This window comes from Physeter macrocephalus, chromosome 16 (assembly GCF_002837175.3).
Source record: "Physeter macrocephalus isolate SW-GA chromosome 16, ASM283717v5, whole genome shotgun sequence".
NCBI lineage: Eukaryota > Metazoa > Chordata > Mammalia > Artiodactyla > Physeteridae > Physeter > Physeter macrocephalus.
This window is the reverse complement of record NC_041229.1, coordinates 84002150-84027757: the sequence shown is the minus strand read 5'-3', so window position 1 is coordinate 84027757 and position 25608 is coordinate 84002150. Positions and strand designations below refer to the sequence as shown.

The 25608-nt window shown below is 34.0% G+C and overlaps 1 protein-coding gene across 5 annotated transcripts in view; it reads right to left on the bottom strand.

The window, feature by feature from the left end:
• ELP4 (elongator acetyltransferase complex subunit 4) overlaps positions 1-25608 on the bottom strand; it is a 236533-nt gene that overhangs the window by 162679 nt on the left and 48246 nt on the right. For all 5 annotated transcript variants that reach the window (XM_028501120.2, XM_028501121.2, XM_007117517.3 and 2 more), the window contains exons 4-6: positions 24471-24599; positions 17406-17545; positions 1131-1215 (exon numbers count right to left, since the gene is read on the bottom strand). In XM_028501120.2, coding sequence (XP_028356921.1) covers positions 1131-1215; positions 17406-17545; positions 24471-24599 — 354 coding nt within the window. The remainder of the gene's footprint in view (positions 1-1130; positions 1216-17405; positions 17546-24470; positions 24600-25608) is intronic.

The following is a 25608-nucleotide window of genomic DNA, read 5'->3' as shown; positions in this document are numbered from 1 at the left end:
CATAGTTACCAGAGCAAGTGGGGAGAGGTGTCTGTCAGGGACCAATTACCTCTCCAGACGGGCACTGCCACCAAAGAGAAGACATGGTGCCCATAAATCTTAGCTAGGACCAAAAATGGAACAACAATGAGCAAAATAAAACTGTACTAAATATCAAGAGCCATCACAAAAACTGTAACATACATGAAAAACCATCTATAAATGAATGTCTGTGCTTTGCCATACACACGTAAGTATTTTCAACCTGCTATTAAACTGATGATCAAAACAAATTTTAAAAGTATTTATTTTGCCATGGACAAAGTGTTAAATATAGCAATAAAGTTTATAAGAATATTTAAAAATCTATGATATAAATTAAGAGCAAATGTAGTCGATAATGCTGAAAATAAGACTTTTGGCTTTTCTGTCTTCTTCAATAAAAATAATGGTGCTCTGGAAATAATTCTGCTAAAATAATATAAATGAAATGCAAAACTTTTAGCAGCAATAGCAATTAAAATCACTGAGGAAGAATTGTGAAAGGCATGATATCTAGAAATAAAATTTCCCTCATTTTGTTTAGGTTAAACTAACCGGAACATTTTTAATAGTAGGAATCCAGAGGAAGTTTTTAAAAATAGAGCTACAGAGAAATAGTTAACTTATAAAATGTTTTAATGTAGCAAATAAAAATGAATCTTTTATTCAATGAGACATCTCAAAGCATAATATAATAAATAAAATCTTGAAATAATTAATTCTTACTCATAAGATAATTTAACATTAAGACCTAAATGAGAGAAATATAAAAAATTTAGATAGAAAAGTACAAGTCTTGCAGATTTAACAGTAATTTTCAAACTGTAGTATTTATTAACTCCAGGTACTACAAATACATATTTAAAAATAATTAATGTTGACAATGTATGTAAACATCTTATGTGCATCCACTGAGAACTTAGCTAAAATTCTAAATACACATTTACAGTCAAACTAAGGCTGCCCGTGCTCTGCTTATTTACATCCTCTGTGCTTAGAAACAGCTTGTTCGCTGTTGATTATTCTAAGACCTACTGGGTCTACCCCTAGAGAGTTTAAAAACAGCATTACATACATGATTATAAAAAGGCTTTGAAGGTACTCAATACCTGGGGATTGGATCCATCAAATCCTTCCTTATAAATGATGTTCTGGATAAACTGCAGCAGCTTTATGTAGCCATGGTTCAAAGAACTGTTGATAAGAAGCGGTTCAAATGCATAAATGGGCTTATTACACAGGAAATACAAACTGTAAGCTAAAACTTTAAATAAATAATTAAAAGATATACATTTATGAGACTATACTTAAATATAAGACAAAATAGTATAAGGCATTCTAAAATAAAAAGTCAGTACATCCATGGAATAAGTTGCAATGCCCTATATTAACTAGCTCAATGTTCTTGACATCATGGGAAGATAAAAATCTGTGGAGACTGAGATGACTTAATTATGTCAGGCTTAGTTACCTCCAAGAAAATTAATGATTTAATGAAGCAACCTAAAAGATGAAGCCACTATAGCTTTTCAGGAGTAATCATAGATAATTAACACATAGTTAATGAACTGCTACGCCAAGTACACCTGAATCAATGTCCTGATCACCTGAGCTCATCTTCCATCAAAGTTTTAATATTCTTAGAACAAATCGCTAAAATAATATTAATTCAAAAACAACTTTTTAAGAAAAATGAAGACAAGTGAATATAAGCTCCACTTCTGTCTGTAAAAAAAAGACAATAAGACAAATGTATGAATTTAAGAAGATAAACTGTTTCCCGCATATTAGCATTAATGTTACTATTTCAAAATATTTTACAAGTGCTATGAAACATAACAAAAATTTAGTAAGAGTGAAGAAAATCTGCTTTAACATTAACTGAATTTAAGATTCTTCATAATGGACAACCTGTGCGCTATATCTGAACATTAACTGTCATGATAATGAAATTCTGGAACATTGTAATTTCATCGAAGTTGAAGTGCCTAATACTGTAAAAGCTGCAGGTGATTTTAAAAATACAAAAGTATTGGGACTTCCCTGGTGGCGTAATGGTTAAGAATCTTCCTGTCAATGCAGGGGACACAGGTTTGAGCCCTGGTCTGGGAAGATCCCACATGTTGCGGAGCAACTAAGCCTGTGCGCCACAACTACTGAGGCCTGCACTCTAGAGCCCGCGAGCCACAATGAGCCCTCGTGCCACAACTCTTGAAGCCTGTGCGCCTAAAGCCCATGCTCTGCAGCAAGAGAAGCCACCACAATGAGAAGCCTGCACATCACAACGAAGAGTAACCCCCGCTCGCCGCGACTAGAAAGTGCCCAAGTGCATCAATGAAGACCCAACGCAGCCAAAAATAAATAAATAAAATAAATTTATAAAAAAGAAAAAAATACAAAAGTATTTGCTTTATTGTGATCCTAAGTAAAGTGATCATATAGGCAGAAGTGCCTGCCATAAAGAAAAAAGGAAATATAATTTGAAGCATTCAGGTAACATTAAAGAATGTAAGTTAGGAAATGTAGCAAACTGGTTAAATTAATGTGTGCAAATCAATGGCAAGTGGTTCAGCAAAAAATATATGCACATCTCTGTAAACATTTTATAGAACAGTCACACCCAGCCCCAAAGTACCTCTCTAACAGCAACAAAAAAAGAAAACCAAGAGAAAAGAATGGTGTTCTGTGCAAAACAAGTATTACTCCAATTGAAGGATTTGGCAGTACAGTTATTTCTCATATACTTATTTCTCCGTTTTCAATAAAAATACAATGGATTTCATGACCACATTTTTCTACTTTTGTGAGGAAATGTGTTTATAAACAATGATATTCTGTAAGGACAATGATGTGACTATTTCACATCTTAACACGTATTTGTCCTGGCTAGCTCAACTTACAGAACACAGCGTTGCTGTTTGAACACAGCAGATTCAATCCCTATCTGGGTCAGTTAGCTTTGCACAGGGGCTAAAATCTGCTCCAAGGTCCCAGATTATGAAATGAATTCCAGCCAACCATTTGACGAATGTCATATGGGTTAAAGGAGGGTGGATCAAAAACATATCCAGTGTATCCTAATCCATCAATAATGAATCTACCTAAGACCATTATTATTTCATATGTTCAAAAAGTTTCTTAAGCATTTTCCCCTCTGCCCCCCAATTGTTCACTAATAAAATCTGCCTTAAGTATTTGGGAGTAAAATTGCTATCGAAAGGCATACTACTAAATACCACATACATAAATTACTTCTTAGTTTTTTAGTTGCCACCATTTATCCATTTCATCTTTTCACAGACTGTTAAGATAACTATAGTAGGTCTAAGATTCTCTTCAATGGTTTGGGGGCAGTTGTTCTCTTGATATGAGAACAAAAACAAGACATAAAGCCAAATACGTCTTAGTCTCTTTCCTTATTTCACATTGACATAAACAACCCAATCACTAACAGTGATGAGAACTTTATAATAAAGTAAATTTTCCGATCTAGTTAGATTTCTAGGAAAATGAACACTTTGATGACAAAATAAATGGGAAAAAAAATCAATATTTATGTATACTGAGAATATTCATTTTTGGATACATGGGATTAGAACTTTAAAAACTGAACTAGTTTATATGGTATTAATATTAAAATACTAAGTATTGTTAATCTCCATGAGATAAATTTCCTTGTCAACAATATTTATAGTAATATTTTTTTTTGCTGAAAATAAATATCTTGTCACCTACATTTTTTTTTTTATTAAACCCCTTTAATTTTGAGGATGTTGCCTTTTTGTTTGTTCAGCAGTCTAGTAACTCATAGAACAGGAGTTGTCAAGAAGGAAACCCAGTTACAAATATGACTCTGGCTTCCTTATTAATGTTTCCAAACATTTCACAAAGGTTAGTTTATCATAGTGTTTACAACATATCTCAAAGGCAGCACATTTCAAATCACATATTTTATTTTGCCTGATTTTCATAATTTTCAACAACTTTCATAGTAAAATTATCTATCTTGAAATTCTAAAATGTCTTTAAAACTATAACAGTACAAAGAATATAAAAAAATTATTAGAATTTTAACTTTTACCTTTAAAATATTAAGCATTTAAAACCTTCTTTAGTTAAAAAAAATAAAATTGACCATGTAAATTATTCATGTATCTATTATATTACCATGTTGTTTGACAGGAATGAATTTCATTATATTAATATACAAATATGGACAAAAGGGATCCAATCACCCAATGTAAACCTATATTCTGAGGACCAAGTTTAAGATGTTTTAAAAAGTTGACAGAAAAAAATGAGACTTTCATGCCTATCAATATCCCTCCTACCCTGATTTTCAGTAAGAGGTCTAATGGATATCTGCATCAGAGAATTTTAATTTATATCAACAAATGGCATTGGTTTTCCCGTGAAAGGTAATTCTGTCATTCAATCTCATTAAGAAAGATAAAAAACATTACTGTAAGAAAAAGAATCAGATGTATACCTAGAAAAGAAATCAAGTAGATAACGAATAACAGATAATTACCTTGCAGTTTCTCAGTGAACAAAGGAATACTTATAAAAGTATTAATGTGATCAAAGAATAAATGTAACAACAACAACAACAAAACTTAGGTAACAGGAGACAAGATTTCATTTGTGAAAAAATAAAAAAGTAAAATTAGGATATGTGAAATTAGTTGATAAGTGAAAAGTTAACTCATAGAAAATAAGCTCTTGGATTTGTTTCTGATTGTAATTATATCAACTGGCGAAGTGTCTGGCACATAATAAATACTCAAAATCTTTTGCAACACTGTCACAACATTTGATCATTACGGTAACTTTGTGAGGTAAGTATAGCCATTATCTTCATTTTACGGTTGAGAAAATTAAGACCCATCAGGGGCAAGTGATTTGGCCATGGCTATACAACAATTAAGTAACAGAAGTGGCACTTAAAATTCAAGTTTTCTAAAACTTTGAGTTAAGTTCTTTTGGTTAAACTAGAGTGAGATCTAGTGAGATCCAGATTCAATGAAAAGTCTGTGGGTTCAAATACACTCATGTCACTCAGATGAGGTTTGAACATGGCTCTATTCAATAAACGAAGTATTCAGGTGTATAGTCTTAAGGAGGTATTTCTCTTTTATAGTTGCACTGGTGAGAACTTCACCAATAGGCCTCACTAGTATTAACTTGGTGTATGGTTTATTAAGAACATTCAATATTGAAAAGCATAAATTTACAAGTACACAAACTAGATACCTGTATAGCACAGTGGAAAGTATGCTTAAGATCTGGGCTCTGGTTCTATCTGTTCCAACAACTGTAGCAAAATGTGTGATTTGAGGCAAATTCTTTACTTTTTCTGTTCTGGGCTTCAAAATTTTCTCATCTGTAAACCGAAGGAGCTACACTAGATAATCTCTGTTGTCCATTCTGACTTAAAATTATATGATTCAAGGATGATTATTCTTTTCTTTTTTTTTTTTGGCGGTACGCGGGCCTCTCACTGTGTGGCCTCTCCCGTTGCGGAGCACAGGCTCCGGACGCGCAGGCCCAGCGGCCATGGCTCACGGGGCCCAGCCGCTCGGCGGCATGTGGGATCTTCCCGGACCAGGGCACGAACCCGCGTCCCCTGCATCGGCAGGCGGACTCTCAACCACTGTGCCACCAGGGAAGCCTTTTTAAAAATAAGAATTTCTGGTGCATTTAAGTATTGATTTAACTACTTGTTAGGAAGAGAAACTGTTATCACTACCAGTTATGATTAATTTAAAGATGAAGGATTTTTGACATTATGCAAATCACTGAGAAAATATGATTTGTATTACTAAAATTCTATTTACACATATATTTCAGGTATTCATCTATGACAAAGAGTGAGACATACTTATAAGGCAGTAGGCACAATATCAAATGTTTCAACTAACTGTAAAACAGTTTGCTGAGCTAAAGTTATATTAGCATATAATTTGCATGTGACTACAAAGACTGTGAAGTCTATTCACAAGTAATTTTCAAGTTAAAAATTCCATTATTATTACACTGAACGATGTCATTTATTGATTTTTCTTTTCTGATGCTTTTCTCCTGACAACACTGGATTTGATTCTCTTCGCTATGGATACTCAACTAAGAGAAGACTATACAGAGATGTAATACTAGGGGCACAAAGGAGGGCTATGACCAGCACAAACCTCTGGAACACAGCTGGGAAAGTACTAAGATCATGAAGATGGAAGAATTGCATACATCCATGAAACAATCCACTGTCTGACAGGGACACTGTTGACAGTGGTTATGATCTTTCATGAAAAATAATTCAGTTCAATTACTCTAATTTCCTTTACTTATTGATATAAAAAAGTCACTAAATTTTGTCTCCTACTACCCATCATTATTGCTGTCATCTCTCCAACTGTGGGTCATTACTCATCTTTCAAACACCCTGGCCTTTCAGTTTCTTGACCTCCTCTCTTCCAATGATCTTGTCTCCATTCTACCTACAATGCTCATTCCCATGGTCATACCTTAGATCTTGTCATCATCAATAACTGTATCCTTGTATAATCTCAATTCATACACTCCCTCCCCACAACCACCACTTTCTGTCTTTTCACTCAGAGTCCCATTTAACCAGAATAGTAGTTTTGCTGAGCAAGTGAGACAAAGCCAGAGAAGACATGGAAGTGAAGATAAAAAAACTGACCATGGATCAAGATGGTTTATTAGTTGAAAGAGTGTATCAAGGCAGGTGATAGATGATAGGCAATGGTACAGAGGTCTCAGTAAAGTCAAATGCTCGCATAGGGGCTCCCACATAGCTTATTTATTTTACACATAGTAGTTTGTACTTCTTAATCCCCTATCCCTATCCTGCTCCTCCACCCTTCCCTCTTCTGACTAGTAACCACTAGTTTGCTCTCTATATCTGTGAGTCTCTTGCTGTTTTGTTAAATTCATTCATTTTATTTTTTAGATTCCATGTATAAGTGATAACATATATTTGTCTTTCTCTGACTTATTTCACTAAGCATAATACTCTCCAGCTCCATACATGATGTTGCAAATGGCAAAATCTCATTCTTTTTTTAATGACTGACTAATATTCCATTGTATATGTATATCGCATCTTCTTTATCCATTCATCTGTTAACGGATGCTTAGGTTGCTTTCATACCTTGGCTACTGTAAATAATCCTGCTGTGAAGATTGGGGTGCATGTATCTCTTCGAATTAGTGGTTTCACTTATTAAGTCTTTTAAAACACTTTCAGCAGTGAGCTAAGTAATGTGGAAGGCAAAAGGAATATGGCCATGGTTCATGCGTGGGCCTCTAGTTAAGGAGGAATTGAACTCCAAATGGGTTTTTCTCAAAGTAAAGAATGGGATAGGGAAAAGAGAGCTGACTGTCCAGATTGAAAATATTTGCTCAAGTAGTTATATTTTTTTCCCAAAGGAGAAATAATTTTACTGATTCCTATAAATGGTATGATGGCAACAATGATAATGTACATTCTCACTTTTGATATACTTTCCTAGAATTGTTTTAACAATGTACACTTGTACAATTAACACGAGTGACATGTGTTTCTTCACACTATCTTTAACACAAGGCATTATCATTTCAAATATCTGACAGATGAAAAATGGTATATCTGTTTTTTGTTTACACTTCTTTATTAGTTAGCTTTATTAGGTATTTCTATATCTTCTTTTTTTTATCTTTTTTTTTTGCGTTACGCGGGCCTCTCACTGTTGTGGCCTCTCCCGTTGCAGAGCACAGGCTCGGGACGCACAGGCTCAGCGGCCATGGCTCACGGGCCCAGCCGCTCCGCGGCATGTGGGATCTTCCCGGACTGGGGCACGAACTCGTGTACCCTGCATTGGCAGGTGGACTCTCAACCACTGCGCCACCAGGGAAGCCCTATATCTTCTTTTGAGAACAGCATGTTGATATCTTTTGCCCATTTTGCATTAGGGCACTCAACTTGTTTTTACTAATTTAAAAATGGTCTTAATTTACTAAATATGTATATGCATATACATACATATACACATATATACACACATCTGTATTTTTTAAAATTTTGAAAGTCTCAAATTTATAGAAAAGTTGCATATATCGAAAAATCTTTTTTCTCTGTTTCACTAGAGAATAAGTTGCTGACATGATGACCCATCACTTCTTAATAATTTAGAGTATGAGTCCTAGAATGTCCAAGAACATTCCCCTACATAATGATAATATAACCATCTGACTTAGGATATTGATATAATTAGGAAACTGATACTACCATCAAATCTTCAGACCCCATTCAAGTTTTGTCACTTATCCTAGTATCATCCTTTATTGCAAAAGGACTGAATTCAGAATCATATGTTGCACCCAAGTTGTCTCTTCAGTCTCCTTCAATCTGGAAATTCCTTAGATTTTTCTTGACTTTTGTGGTCTTGACACTTTTGAGGATTACAGGCCAGCTATTTGGTAGAATGTTCCCAATTTGGGTTTGTCTGAGGTTTCCTTATGATTAGATTTAAATTATGAGTAGTTGGTAGGAATATCGCAGAAGTGTTGCCGAGTTCTCATTGCATGCTATCAGGTGATAAGTAATTTCAATTTGCCCCATTACTGGTGATGTTAATTTGATTAAGGTGATGTCTGCCAGGCTTCTCCACCATAAAATTATACTTTCCCCTTTGCAGTAGTCAATATTTTATGGGGAGGTACTTTGAGGCTATGTAAATATCTTGTTCCTTAATAACTCACTCATTCATTCATTTATTTGTGTCTGTAAGTATTCGTGGCTTCCTGTTTTATTAAATGGGTTACAATCCATTACTATATTTATATATTTTGATGCTCAAATTGCCTCTTCTTTAGCCAGTGGGAGTTCTTTTGAGCTGGCTTCTGTATCCTTTTGACTTACCTTCACCCTTCTTTAAGCATTTCTAAGCATAAAAAGATGTTACAGGTTTATCTTTTTCTTTCCTCTGAATCAAATATTTCTCCAAGGAGTTCTGATTCCTTCCAATGGAGAACCACTAGATATACTCACTGTTATTTCCCTACTCCAAGGGTTTAAGACAGTCTCTTTAATTTTCCTCTATTACCTTTATAATTTTAATTTATTGTATTTAAATCTTTAACTCTTCAGAAATATAGTTTGATGTGAGATATAAGAAATATTTCACCATATTATCCTCAAATGATTATACTTTCCACACTTATTTGAAATCTCTCTCCATTATAAAAATGTTTGTTCATTATAAAAATTCAAATATACAAAACAGGACTTCTCTGGTGGCACAGTGGTTAAGAATCCGCCTGCCAATGCAGAGGACATGAGTTCGAGCCGTGGTCCGGGAAGATCCCACATGCCGCGGAACAACTAAGCCCGTGCGCCACAACTACTGAGCCTGTGCTCTGGAGCCTGCAAGCCACAACTACTGAGCCCACCTGCCACAACTATTGAAGCTGGTGCGCCTAGAGCCTGTGCTCTGCAACAAGAGAAGCCACCGCAATGAGAAGCCCACACACTGCAACAAAGAGTAGCCCCTGTGTGCAGTGACGAAGACCTAATGCAGCCATAAATAAATAAATAAAATTTAAAAACCAAATACACAAAACATACAAGGAATAGAAAAAAAAAAAATCCAAAATCCACCACCCAAAGGTGAACATTGTTAACAGTTTGATGAACATCCTTTCAGACATCTCTGTATGTCAATCCTTCCTTCTCTTACTGAGAAAAAATATTATGGGATGTTAAGAAGTATGCTGATAAAAATGTTTTTGATTCTGAAAAGAGTATTTTACCAATAAACAAATATAAACTGGGTTATTATAACTACTTATTTGTTTAATTTTGGCATTTCTCTCATAGTCTTTTCAACACTGATATATACTGAGTTTCACAGTATAAGAAGATTTAGCTTAGTCGTTCATGGGTTTATTTGACCAAATATCACTAAGTATATTTAAGAAACTAAATTAACATCTACTGAATTTGTGTTAGAAAAGAATTTGGGAACAGCTATTTAAAATTTTATGTAAACAGGATTGTACTCTGTGTCCTATTACTATAATCTGCTTTTTTGCTCTATTCTATCTTGGATGCTAAACTCAGTAACCACCCCAGGTCTCTCACGCAGAAAAAGCTGCTGCACAACCTCTCCGCTACAGCCACTGCTGCAGTCTCCACAGCTACCATCAGCCTTAGAACTTAATAAAAGCTACAGTGCCCACGACCCTCCAAAGGATAACCGGATTTCCTTTGGAGAGTGGTGGGCACTTGAGACTAAGTAAGTAAAGTTGCAGCTTAGACTCCTTTCCTCACTATTTGGGAGATTTGGTTGGCATCCCCTTTGTTCTCCAGTGTCATTTTCAAACCACTCCTCCTTGCCTACTTTCTAGTAAAACAAAACACACAAAAAACTCCATGCCTTAAAAAAAATATATTTAGCCAACCCCAATCATTCTCTTTGTAAGCTGCTGCCGTGATCAAGCTTCTGGACATTTCCCTCTGTCAGCTGAAGATGCTGTACCTGGTTTACAGTCCTAATTCAAACATCTTATTCTCAATCAACGCTTCTCATCTTGGTAACTTGCTTTGTTCATTTACCCTCACTATTAAGATTAGTCCACTGCCAGTCTACTACCCTTTCTTTTTCTCCTACTGTATCAACAGCAGCTGTTATCAATTCATTTTCTTTAGCCTAGAGTATGGGGTCCATCATTTTGTTCACCTTTTAATACTTCTCTGCTCTTTGTCCTTCTGCTGATGGCACCTGGCAAAACTTCAATCCTGTTTGCACCCAGGAATCAGCACAGATGCAAGAAAGTCACACAACCCGACAGGCTGGTACCCCCATAAATATGTGATACTTCTCCAGTCTGCGTATTCTTCCAGTCTGTGAACCAACCATTTCAAACCTTCCCCATTTAACCCAAACTCCTAAGAGGTAAGTAACTATTCCTTAGTGGATGATCCTACCTATTACTCACTAAGTAAAGAGAAGACATCCATATTTTCAGTGTTACTCAAGACTCTGCCGCCTATGACTGTATAAACCTATTTGTTTGCATCTACACTGTCTCTTATGCCTCCTTTCCCACCTTCCCTCCAGTGGAGGAAATGTTATTATATCTTAAAGGTCAGTCCTTCCACACCTGCTCTGAGGCACCTCCTGCCTTTTCCAGAAAAAACTCTGACTACCCCCTAACATTTATTTGGTATTTCCTATGTACTAAGCAGTGTTCAAAGAGTATTACTTTCAGACGAATTTCATAGATAGGTAACAGAGGTAGTAAGCGGTTTAAGAATTTTCCTAAGGCATTTAGTAATCTGCCCAATGCCATATAGTTAGAAACTGCTGCTACCTCTTCATCCATTCCCTTTTTAATGAATTTTTTCCCACTTACATTTAAACAGAACAAAACAGAAAAAAAACCAACCAAAAAACCCCCCCAAACCAAAACCAAAACCAAAAAAAACCCCACAACAACTTTTGTCACCCCAAATCTCTTCCAATTATTGCTTTTTCTCTGCCCCTTCATGAACAAATTTCTTAAAAGAATGGTATGACCCCTGCCTATCTCTCTGAACTCATCTTCCTGTAGCCCTTGCTATCACTCACTCTGTTTCAGCAACATGGCCTTTCAGGTCCTTGAAAACACCAAGTTCTTTACTTTCTTACCACACCTGCTGTTCCCTCCTCCAAGAACACTTCTTGGTCTAGTGGTCTTTGTAGGACCACCTTCTTATTTCTTATTCTTCGAGTCTCAGGTTCAGGTCTTCAGAGAGGCCTCATGTGAACATAACTCAAAGTTTATTTCCCCCACTCAATTTATGGAAAGTGTTCTTTCTCTTTATATTACTTATCACAATTCATAATGGCATATATATCTGTTTGTTTACTTGGTTTTTTAAAAAATTTGTGTGCTTTCTTGCTCAACTGTAACCTATAAATGGTCAAGGATAACAGCTGCTTTATTACAATAAACCTAGAGCTTAACATAATTCTAGGCTCATAAGAGGTACTCAGGGGCACACAAGGTGCTCATGTCAGAGAAGGTGTTCAATAAATATTGTTAGATATATGTTTATGTCCACTTATATCTGTAAGCAGTACCATCCTAGTCCTAATGTCTGAAAAGCATTCTTGATATTCCCTTCACCCTTTTCCCCAACCTCAATGAAATCAAAGAGATCAGAGAGGTGGCTAGCAATAAGATTAGGTAAGGACATGTAGACCTTATGGATCTCTGTTAGGATATAGGTTTATTATTCTGAATGAGATGAGAATTCATTAAAGGTTTGAGCCAGAGTAGTGATAAGAGCTGACTTATGTTGTAAAACTGTACTGTCTAACAAGATAGCCACTAGTCACGTACAGCCACTTACATTTAAATTAATTAAAATAAAATAAAAATTTCAGTGCCACATTTCAAATGCTCATTATCAGCTGCATGTGGCTAGTGGCTGCTATTTTGAACAGCACATAGAAAATTGCCATCCTTGAAGAAAGTTCTATTGGACAGCACTATGTTAAAAAGTTCATGAGGGCTGTTTTGGAGAAAAATAGGAGCCACCAAGGAGCAGGGAGCAAGACTAATTAGGAGGCTATTCCAAGAGTCCTGGCAAGAAATGTGGGTGACTTAGGTTAGCATGGTAGAGGTAAAGGTTGCAAGAAGTGATCAGGATCTGGATATATTGAAGATATGATTGACATGATTTGCTTATAGATTGAACGTAGGGAGTGAGAGAGAGAAAGGAGTCAAGGGTCAACGATTACTTTTTTGAAGGAAGAATAGAAATATGGAAGGAGACACATAAATAAGAGAGAGTATGTCTATGGGGAACATGACTGGGATTAGGAATGTGGGAATAAGGTGGAAAGTAACAAAACAAAAAACATGGATACCAATGAAAATAGCATGCTAGAATGATCAACTAAATTCTATGTACCCAAAGGCCCCCTTGAAGGACAGAAAGAAGAAAGAAAGACAAACATATAAGCAAGTCATTTCTCTTCATTGGTCAAAATGAGGTTCAGGATAATAGTTCTCCCTCTAAAGTTTCAGATACTATCTTTTTACTTTAATTATATCACCCACAGATAGGAAGATAGGTAATATCCCTCCTTACACTTACATCTTCCTTTCCCCTAGCTCTGAGATTTGATTGATATATCATTTACTATATCCTTTTAATAGAGTAGTTTATAGTATACTTCTATAACTTTATGACTTCTAAACTTTTAATCTTACCTAGAAGTTCTCTTTCAAAATTCCTTTCTCGTGAGTGAATTTTCTGCTTGTAACTTCTAAATATACTGTGGTTCTCTGCTTCTCAATCTGAGACCTGTATTTTTGAAATACAATATACTCTTACATGGCTATGTTTCAGTTACCCAGTTTCATCCCACTAAATCTTTGTGCTAAGAACAAGACTATAGTTAATTTGAGTTCTTACTATACTTTGTGCATTGATTCACTAATTCACTAACTATCAACTACAACACTTGTGTCCTAGATTCAGAGAATAAATAGATGAAAAAAGCATAACCCTTTCCTCAAGGATTTCCAATGCTTGAGGGGGAAGATAAGAATGTAGACAAGACAAATAATTAAGTGTAATGAGATTAGTGTTCTGACAGAAGTATGAACAAAGGAATACTAGTAGGAATGTACGGGAAGCATAGCTACAATTTGTCTAGGAAGATACTACAGAGGCTTATATAGAGGTTCCATTTACTCTGGTAAAGAGACTTGGCAGGATAAAAAAAAAAAATGAAGAAAATGACTCCTAAAATCTTAAGTAATATTCCTATCTGCTTTCCACTGTTTTTCTCCTAGAAATTCTCCTAGAAAGATAACTAGTTCTCTCAGAATTCAGTTCATTCAACTTAATACAAAACTTTTAGCTACTACTAGCTATTGTTAGCATAGATATGCAAAAGTAAAATCTTGAATTTCAAAGAAACATATCAAAACAAAATCATTCTACTTACTGCCAACTTTACGTAAAATCAGTATTCAAGACCTAACATATCTATAATTTAAAAAGTAACATTTTACAATATTGTAGGTGTATTAGTTGGCTTGGGGTACTAGAACAAACTACTGGGTGGCTTAAACAACAGGAATTTATTTTGTTGCAGTTCTGGAGACTAGAAGTCCAAGATCATGGTGCTCGCAGGTTTAGTGTTGGTTTGAAGATGGTCACCTTCTCGCTGTGAGCTCACATGGCTTTTCCTGGGTGTTTACTCAAGAAGAGAGTGGGGAGCTCGGTGTTTCTCCCTCTTTTTCTTAAGGACACCAATCCTATCAGACCAGGGCTCCACCCTCATGACCTCATCTAACTCTAATTAACTCCCAGAGGCCCCATCTCCAAATATTGGGACTAGGGCTTCATCACATAAATTTGGCAGGAGCTGGGGTGGACACAAACATTCAGTCTCTAACAGTTGGATAAGCAGTATGTTAGTAGATTCGTTAATAAATAATAAATAATGACAATATCTTTCTAGTAAGGAAACAGAACTGTGCTTGGGCATACCTGTTAGCAAAGCTTACTTCAAAACAAAGTCAAATTTTAAATTTGTAGACTACCAACTTATTCTCAAAATCAGTTTCTCTATCATTGCTTTATGATTGAGATTATCAGATTTATAACAGTGAAATATCAAAACAAAATTATCTGGGTAATATTATTGTGATACATCTCAGGTTTTTATACCTAGGCTTCAACTTGAAAGTTTAAACTGTATGTATGAACATTTTCCACTGGCAAACCTACCAATAATTTAAAATTAGTTAGTGCAGATTTTAAATGACCTTCAGTTTTTCTTACCGTAAAAAAATCTTCATATGTTTCAACAGTGCCTTTAGAAATTATAAAATTATATATTATATCCTCACACACAATAGTGGGACACAGCTATATCCTCTAGTCTTAATTATAGGAGAAGTAAGGACAACTGTAAGGCTTAGCTTTATTGTTTTATAAATGAACCAGTAAAGTTCATTTTAGTGAAATGAGCACACGCTTTTCATAAATTAAAATAAATCTCACATGGTAAAGTACCCATTTTCAAAATTAATTTAATTACATGTTTAAAGTTTAATTACATTTAATTAAGCATTTAAGTTTAATATGAAATAAATGAATTATCAGTTAACTACTATGAAATGAAATACTGCCCTGGTAATTAAAATCTATAAATTTTCCTGTTCCATGCAAAGCTGTTAGTTCTCAAAAATATTCTTAAAATATACTTTAAAGACTATGTTTCCACATCCAATAAGGTTTAATTTTTCAGGTGCCCAGCTCTGTGTGCTGTATAGTTACTGCAGCAGTAAATGGAGACAGCCTGGTACAGAAAAGAGAGCAGAGGGTTTTGGATACTTGGGTTTGGATGTCTGCTTAGTCACTCAGAGCCTGAAACAGTGGCAAAGCTGCTCACCGTCCCTGACCTCAAGTTTCCTATAAAGTGGGGATAATATTGCTTCTCTTGGAGGGTTGTTGGGAGGATTCAATGAGATATCCCACGGTCAAATGCCTGGAACAGTGGCTGACACTGAACAGACAATTGACAAAGGTTAATTCCCTCCTCTCTTTAGTTGCTGAACAAATGAAAAACACTTTGTACTTTCCGGCTTAAAGAAAGTTTTATCCTTAATTTTTTTCAATTACAGAAGTAACACTATATTATTTTTCATGTATTTACATCATACTTAATGTACATTTTTCATTTTTCATTTCCCTAAGCACTCCATGAATGGAGGCAGTACAGACAGCATTACTGATAACACAGATTTTTTGAAGTCAGAAAGAACTGACTTTGAATCTGGGTTCCATGATTTACTATTTGACAAATCATGAAAACACTATTTTGACCTATTTCCCAAGTGTATGTATATGTATGTCTGGTTCAGTGAATGACAAAAATTAGGAACTCGTATAATCAATATAATCATTCATATTTAATAAAAAATTAGTGACATAGGAAGGACAGGTGGTATTCCTCCTAGAACCCCCATACCCCGCCCTTATTTTTCAAAAGAGGATATTTATTTTCACTGAATTTAAGGGATTTGCCCAAGAGTAACAGTAGGATGAACTCAGTACCAGAACCCAGATTTTTAATTTATCGGTGCTCTTTACTATACAACACAAGAAGATAAAGGTGAAGGACACCAAAGTCCTTTGAAGCAGTAAGGCAAAAAAAAAAAAGAGAGGGATCTTCTGACTTAGGTTAATCCTGGTTTGATCACTTAATAGTTGAGGCTCAGATAAATCACCTCTGTGAATTTTGGTATCTTTTTCTGGAAAATGGGAATACTGTACAAACTTTTATAGGATTGATACAAGGATTACACTAGATAACAAATGTAGAGTATGTAGTAGAGTGATTGACACATAGCAGTCATTCATTAATGGCAGCTTTTAACACTAAAGCATCATCAAACCACCACTTTCAGTAAGTCTCCAGCCATATGGACTGGAGAATACACTAATAAATAATTTTTTTTGGAAAGAGATTTAATAAAAATAAATAGGATAGTCTCCACTAAATTTTCAGGTAATATTTCTGGGAAAGAGACTCTATATTTTTAAGTCATTTCCATTCACAACTTCCTATCTATTAAATTTCCATTTAATAACTCATCTCATTTTGAAAATAAAGGTTTTACAGTGCGAAAGAAAACAGAGGCAACAACCTATTCTGTGAATTACCTTCCCTTGATCCAACTGCAATAAGAATTGAAATTAAATATTCCTAATACTTTATAAATTATTCAATGTCAAGTACTGTAATTTTCAGAGTTGTGCTTTAATACAGTAACACTATATGTTGTTATTTTATTACTTAAAACTTTTCATTGCAAAACTCAAACCCTAAATTCTCTTGTTATCTAAAAAAATACAGATTATTCTATTTACAGCATAACTAGAAGTAGAAAGCCTTAATAAATAAAATATTAGAAAACAGTACTTGCTTACTTTCTGAAAGAGCATGTATCAAAAAACATGGAGCAAAAGCATGATTTTATACCATTTTCACTATTATTATCAATAAGCAATATTTAGGTATCCATGTGCATTTAGGGCTGAAAGACCCTAATATGGAACTATTTCACATTTTATTGAAAATAAAAACAGCAGGTATTGTAAATTTGGTATCCAGATTTTTCAAGTTGCAAATTAAGAGTAATAGTAGGTCCAACGGTTACAGGATGAGAAAGAGAAGAAAACCACATATAATGAAATAATATGAAACATGTACAATTAAGGTTACATATTATACAGACAACATTTATTAGGATATGTACCTTTAAATATGCATTCTTTCAAAGACTGTGGTAAATTGAAATCATTAACTTACCAGGGGTCTTCATTAAGAGTTGATGATATTTTTTCTGGAAGAAAAAATCCATGCCATTTTGAAGCCTCAATTAGTTCTTGTGGTATCCTTTTTGATACATCATAATAGTGACCAAATCTTGAAGATGATACCGGTCTAGCCTGATAAGAAAACCCATATTGGTTGTTAAGAATTTTTCTTTAAACTGCAATTTATTTATCCTACATTCAGCAAAATTCTGATATATTTATGCATTTTAATGCAAATAAGGAAGAGCTGATATACATAGGCTTATTAAATTTCAAAGAAGCATGCAACAATCTTTATTATTATAAACTATTGATAGTTAGAAATCAACCTTTACATCTCCCAGGTAACTTCACTCCTGGTGGTTCCCTAAGTTTGATAAGAAATTGAACACCTCTTTGCATTTTTACTATACCTTCCTCAGTTCAAAAATTTTATATACATAACTCAACATTTAATACTTCAAGTTTTAAAAATAAAATAAATTTACAGTTACTAAGAATGAAAAGAGAACTTAAGCTACATTATTTCATTGTTGAGGGGCCCAAAAGAAACTAGCTACTTATATACATTAAACTGAGCATCATTTTAAAACTAAATTCTCATAAGACCATGTGTATATATAGTATTCAAAACTTCTTACAAACTTAAAATTGAGCTACTAACAGTATAAAATATACTGGGATATTCCAGATAGGAACAAGGTACATGATACAGTGGGAGAATGTACGTAAGCTCTATTAGTTAAATCAGAAACCCGGCATATTCATTAGTTCATTGAGAATTCCTCTTTTGCGCCCTCTACTAACAATTTCTCCAACCAATGATCTTTCTTATAAGAAACTCTAATAACTATTGATGCTGAATTTAATTACATAGGATAGTTGAAGCCCAGTAATATAACATTATTATTACATTGTTTTGAATGGACTCTGGCTGATTTCTTTCATTCAGCACATTAGAAATATATCTCTATCCAAATATACCTCTATCCAAAGTTGAACTAGTAACAGATTCCATCTGGCAATAGTTTCTAATAAAATCTCTGATCTAAATTTACTTAACTTCCACTGTCTTGAATGCTACAAAACAGACAAGTTTCAGAACATTCAACAAAACTAGATAATCTTTACAGAAACTGAAGAACTATACACAGTAGGTTCTTAACTTATTTTACTAAGTAACTGACAACTTTGAAATTTAGAGAAGAAAGAGACATTTGTTTGACACTAGATATTTGCATTTTAAGACTTCAAGAATTCATATTCTTAAATGCCTACAAACATCAAATTATATAGTAATAGAGAATTAAAATATTAAAGTCTAATAGAAACATTATTCTCAGATTCAGAATCTGAGGGTTTGACATTTATTTTCTAGATAAAATGGCTGTTCATTCCTCCATAAGGTACTGTTTATTTTCATTAATGAAAGAGACCTATCAGTTGGCTTAATATAATCTTTTCAATACAATATAAACAGAAGTATGGTTTCAAAAACATGATTTATATATTTGCCACGAAAAGTACTGACAAATACATTATGTCACATTAAAATTTGTCTCTTAAAAATAGGATGTAAAGTTTTTAAATGTAAAGTTATTAGTCTAAAGCAATTTAAACAAGGTCTGTTCTTTGGCCTATAATCTATTCTTTATCCGGATTATAGTTCAGAATGTTTTTACTGCAATCTCTGCTAGAGCTCATCTTTTTACTGTGTAAGTCCAAACCCCCTTAATGTTTTAGAAAGGCCTTGACTAACTGAACTTTGATCTGATGTCTTCATTGAGAAAAACACCAGGTTGCCCATTTCAGATGCAAATCCCCCTAAGGCCCAATAGAATTCAGTAAAGACAGCAAAAAAGAAGAAACAAGAAGTTTCCAGGATCCTCTTTGAGAATCCTGGGGCACACTGGTGTCCTTAATCCACACTGCTGCATGGATTAAGGTAGGTGATAACCTTTCCTGATTCAAAAGAATAAGCAGAGTGCCTACAAACTGGGTGGAGACTAGGATTTGGTAATAATAAAACACCATGCAATAAAAGCTTGGTCTATGTCAGAAGCCTCTGAAAAGGCCTCAATGTACCACATTCCCAGGCCTAGTAGGGAAGCTTGCAAAAGCCTACCTGAATCAAATAAGCATGAATAATCTATTTTGGCGGACTGGCCATGGGGAGAGAGAAAGAAAGAGAGACTTTTCGTTTCTTTTAAGTTTGAGTTAATAAATTTATTAGTGGACTGAAGGTTCTTGAAATCCTATGCACTTTGAGAAATATGCTAAATTGCCAAGAAGCAAAGTATGCTTTTTAAGTTGCCGTCTCTATCAGTGTTCCTAATTATAATATTAAAGTGATAGAAATCTCAGATTTGGGATGAATCAAGGCAGAAAATTGATTTCATGCTGTGACAGTTTACTTAGAGAACACAAACAATTAATCAAAATGTAAAAATAAATTTGGAAGCTTTTCTTATTAAAACTAAATTATTAATTTTTTAGAAATTAAGATTAGATAGGGCAACTAAAATATTCACAAGGTAGACACTAACCATTTTATTAATTATGAGAAATTTTAATGTTTCAATAAAAAACAGAAATGAAAATTAAATATACTCTTACAGGAAAAACAATTTTGTAAGTTTTTTTCTACCCAACACATATAGCATTAACATATCATCAGATAACTGAAATGCTGTGAAATCTTCTGAGCCTTAGAATTATAAAACAAAGACTTAAAATATTTCCTCTAAAAAAGGTCATTAAATCCTTTAAATATAATAATAATAATAATAGCAGTAGTAGCAGTAGTAGTAGTAGTAATGGTAATCCATGAAAACCTATCAACTTTCTGAAAAAGTAAATGCATTAAAAAAAATTAAACTATCATCAGTAACTATTCCATTTACTCAGTTTGATAAGACACATTGCTTTAGTTTTACATTATGAAAACTTCTATTTCACATTCATAAACTACTCTTTGTCAACTGTGGAAGAGAGTAAAATGGAATGGTTCAATAAAAATTTACTATGCTAAAGGAGAATGAACTCTGATGGGGGTTCAGGAGGAGCACACAGCAACAAAACAATACCATCCCCCAACTTAACTATGTTAGAAAGAAAGAAAAATTTCAGAGAAAAGCTGCATCACAAATAAACAGTCTAAATAAGACATTTTTAAAATTATTGTTATCATTTTTTGTTTCTCAGTATGGCATAACAGAGAGCAAGAACCCAAATGGTTACTAAACCATTTTGAGCCTCAGTTCAATCACCAGAAATCAGAGCTAATGATAACTATTTCACTAGGCTGTTGTGAGAATCTAATGCAATACTGGAAATGAATATTTTGTAAATTATAAAGTGCTACATAAATATTATTAATTATTATTATTGTGTCATGATTCACCAGAGAATCAGAAGGTCCATCACTATCATTTGCCATTACATTGCTTTATTGGAAAAATGGTATTTGTTGTCATCTACAACATGCACACATCTATCACAGGACTGTTGTAGCTGAACCAGTAAGATGGAAATTCAAAGTGTAATGAGGATTTACTATAATAAAGATCTAATATGCTGTTATAAATTGCTGGAGCCATGGTAGGCCTTGGTAGTAGAGCTCTACAATATTGAAAAAATTAAGTCTCAGAATATGCTGTAGGCTATGAATTCTTAGGGTGAAGACGGAATAGGGTTTGATGATTGGATAGGAAAGAAGGAGGCATGGCCATCTAAGAGAGAAAATCAAAATCACAGGATGAGGGAAGGTAGGCTTCTAAAAACTACCCACGCCTCCAACAGGAAGAAGCACTACTTTATGCTTTACCGAGCTACTGTTATTTATTTGGGTGTACATATTCTTATCCTTTTTTGCATTCCCTAAATAGGAATATGACTACACTCTTAGGACCTGGTGATGACTTGTATTAAGAGGCATCTCTGATAATCAACCGAATACCTTTCTGTTACATTATGTTTTGGACTACTTGTTTAATCTTTACTCATCATAGTGTTAACTATAGTTTGTCCCAAGTAAAATACAGAAAACCAGGGTTTTACTGTTGTTTTTAAAATGATAATGGCAAGGTAAGGTCTGGATTTATAAAGTAGATAGTGATGAGTGATACTCAAAGTCTACTCAGTCTTGGCAAATCATCATATATAAAATTTCTGTGACAGGCAAATATACATGCTAGTGACATTTCAAAGAAAAGCAAAGAAGCCAGAGAGGATTCTATTTTCTAAACTTGACAGAACTTACTTGTAAATACTCGTAAACTTAAGTTTGACCATTGACTGTAAATTCAAAATAAGCTGCTAATTTATGTGTATTAATTAATACAAGTCAACTAACTTTAACATTTAATTCACAAACTATATGTCATTCACTCCTGTATTCAACAAATAACTATTGAGCACCTACCATATGCCAGTAAAACAAAATAGTAAAAGTCTTTTTCTCTCATTGGTTCACACTCTAGTAGGAGGAGATGGATGATATATTATCTACTAGATGATGGCAAGTACCCTGAAGAGAAATATGGTGGTGAAAGGGGATGAGAGAAAGAGAGAGAGGTTTTATTTTATACGGAGTGACAAAGGAAGACATTCCTGATAAAGTGATATTTTAATGGAGTCCTGAAGAAAATGGGAAAATAAGTCGTCTGGAGAACATCATTGTAAGAGCATAATTTTTAAAACACTGAAGCTGTAAGCCTTGAAAACTGGGGCTTGTGTTAATGTGTAACCTCTGAGAAGTTTACCCCCATAATAACAACTGCAAGCACGCCATACTCTAAAAGTAAAAACAGAGCAAGTAGTATTTACTCATATGTGAAAGGGGGCAGGAATGGCATCTGTAATTACAATATAGAAGGAAACAATTAACTATAAAGAAACAAAGAACTTTCTCCCCAAGTTTAAACAGATTTTATAAGAAGCAGCAAGAAAAAAAGGCTTAAAGTTTCAATCACTTGCATTTTCACTGACAATTTCACTTCAAGAATGTTAGTGACCAACGAAAAGAACAAAACCCAGCTAAGAGCGAAAATAAAAGAAATGGAAGATACAAGTATTTTATATGATCTAAAACTGAATTGGTATATTGTCTTTACACAAAAGCTAAATTCAACTTAGAGCTTACGTTCTTAATGACTTTCAGAACGTATCAGCAGAAAAAATTAGAAATACAGTCACTCTTTACAAAAGAGTCACCCTTAAGCCCAGTTACTTAAATGAATCTGCTAGATTAAAGGCATGAAGTTCTTTGCTATTAGGGTTCTCAAGTGCTAGTCCCTACATTGCTTGTCTGTTTTAATCTTTATAAATTAACTCACATTTTCCCAAGCAGAATAACTACATTTATTCTGGCCTCTTGTACCCAGTTTTCAATCACATTCTAACCTATGCCTGTAACGAATTCTGATTACATAGAGCTTCCTTTTACTTTTTAATACAAATGTATGGTTTTCTACTGTCCACATAATACTGTAATTTATTTAACTAGTTGCTTACTGATGGACATTTAGGTTATTTCCAATCTTTTATTATTAAAAAAATGCCTCATAAGTAGGTCATACATAATTCATTGTACATCTGAGTAAATATATTCATGATGTAAATTTCCAAAAGAATCAAAGGGTATACGTTTTTGTAATTTTGAAGGATACTGCCAAATTACCCTCCACGGAAGCTGCACCTATTTACATTTTTACCAGCAAAGTATGAGAGTACTAGTTTCTTCCCACCTTTGCTAATTTAGGGTCTTACCAAACATTTTAGATTATTGACAATCTAATAATAGAAAAATGGCGGGCCAGTATAGTTTTAATTTGCATTTCTTTTATTATAATTGAAATTTGGCATCTGTTCTTGTAAGTTTAAGGACTACTTAAGTTTCCTTTTTACTTTTTTTCCTGTTCTTAAAAATTTAGTTGGTAGACTATTCCTTATTCTACTATATGAGTTGCAAATAACTCCTCTCCTATTTGTAGTTTGTTCACAGTCATTTAAATAAATCACACTTAAAAATGATACTATTCAAACAGTTTTCCCATCTAAATTAGAACAATTTACCATTGCTTAATATCCACCTGTTACAACACATTTTATACTTGGTACCCAGTTGATGCTTAATCAATATTTTCTGACTGAATGAATAAATGGCATTAACATAGGTGCTGGAGATACAACAGAAAATATAATAAAACAAGCTCTCTGTCCTCTAGAGAATTCTGTCTGGTGGAGAAAAGAATTAAGACTACCAACTAACTATAAAACAATGTAGAGAAGTACTTTAAAATGCACGTGGTGCTATGGAAACAAATATAAGAAATTAGATAAATACATATTATTTGCCCTTGGAGAAGGATGAGTTGGTGAATAAGAAAGTGAAAAGCGGGCTTCCCTGGTGGCACAGTGGTTGACAGTCTGCCTGCCAATGCAGGGGACACGGGTTCGTGCCCTGGTCCGGGAAGATCCCACATGCCGCGGAGCGGCTAGGCCCGTGAGCTATGGCCGCTGAGCCTGCGCGTCCGGAGCCTGTGCTCCGCAACGGGAGAGGCCACAACAGTGAGAGGCCCGCGTACCGAAGTTACAAACTTACAGTTATAAGGTAAATAAGTACTAGGGATATAATGAACATGATGATGACTATAGCCAAGACTGTTGAATAATATATAGGAAAGTTAAGAGAGTAAATCCTAGCATTCTCATCACAAGGGGAAATTTTTTTTTTTCTTCTTTCTTTTCTTTTCATTTTATCTATATGAGATGATGGATGTTAACTGAACCTACTCTAGCAGTCATTTCACAATATATGTAAATCAAACCACCATGCTGTACACCTTAAGCTTATACAGTGACATACGTCAATTACATCAGAATAAAACTGGGAAAAAGTCATCTTGATAAGATATTTTACAAATGAAATAACTAATTATTTAAATAAACAAATATACATTGTATTACATTTAAAGAATAACAAGTATACCAAAAGAGATTCTGTAAAATGAAAACAAATATATTTGCAAATTTTAGAAATAGTTTATTGACTTGCCTCTATCTTGGGCAATAACTGGTAACGCCAAGCTATTTTCATCTTAACGTTAGATTCTGTTTTATGATTACATATGTCTTCATCACATTCTTTTTTACAATTATCATCAAGTAATGGTGCAGGAAGTTCCTAAGAAAACAGAATGACATATTACTGAGCATCTGTGGTAAAAAAAAAAGTGACAATTTTCTTAAATCATAATATTAGCAATACTAGAACTTTCCAATGTATTAAAAATTGACACCTTCAAATTGATTCAAGCATAAAATCATGACAATATAGATATTTCTAAAGCAGAGAAAGAGGGTTTACATAATATTAAATGTGAAGTTTAAATTTTTACCAGTGAACTAGAATTTAAAGAAAATACTCAAATTTTTATACTAGCAAAAATCAAATGCTATTGCAAGAGGCTATGATCATTAGAAAAATTTATACACTTCAAGCAAAATCTAGAATTAGCACTTATGTATTACACGTAATTATTGTTATGTTTGCCACAAGGTAAAAATAAAGCATGTGCGTAATCTGTTTACTGGTTTGTAATTCTAGAACTCAAAAAACTCATTCACCGAAATAATGGGTGAAGTAACAACTAAGAATAAAGACATTTATTTTGCCCATATCAAACATTAGTTTTGCACCTGCAAGCCTATGATCTTCTTTAAACAATGAAAATAGAATTTAAAATATCTGATTAAATGAAGAGACATTGAATTCCAATTTTCCTTTTCTTTCTTGGAAGCTGACCTACTACTGAGTGACCTACTGAGTGGCTACAAGAAAACATACAGAAACATGGTTTTGTGAAGAGGTACTATAGAAATAATCCAAAGAAAAAGGTACACATGGTTTTTGGAGAAGGAAAACACAAGCAATAATTTTGTTTTTTATTAGCTAGAATCATAAAGATAATGTGGGGCATTTGGATTAGTAAACATAATCTTGTGCCACGTCATAAATTAGTCCAAGTTGCAACTTTTACTTTTCAGGATCAAATTTACTTACGCTTAGAATCATGTCAACTAATCACCTAGAAATAGAGTAACCATCATATATGTTAGTCACCTCCTAAAAGATCTCAAAGTGGATTCACTCTATAATATATGCCACTATGAGAAACTAGTTGTATCATTAA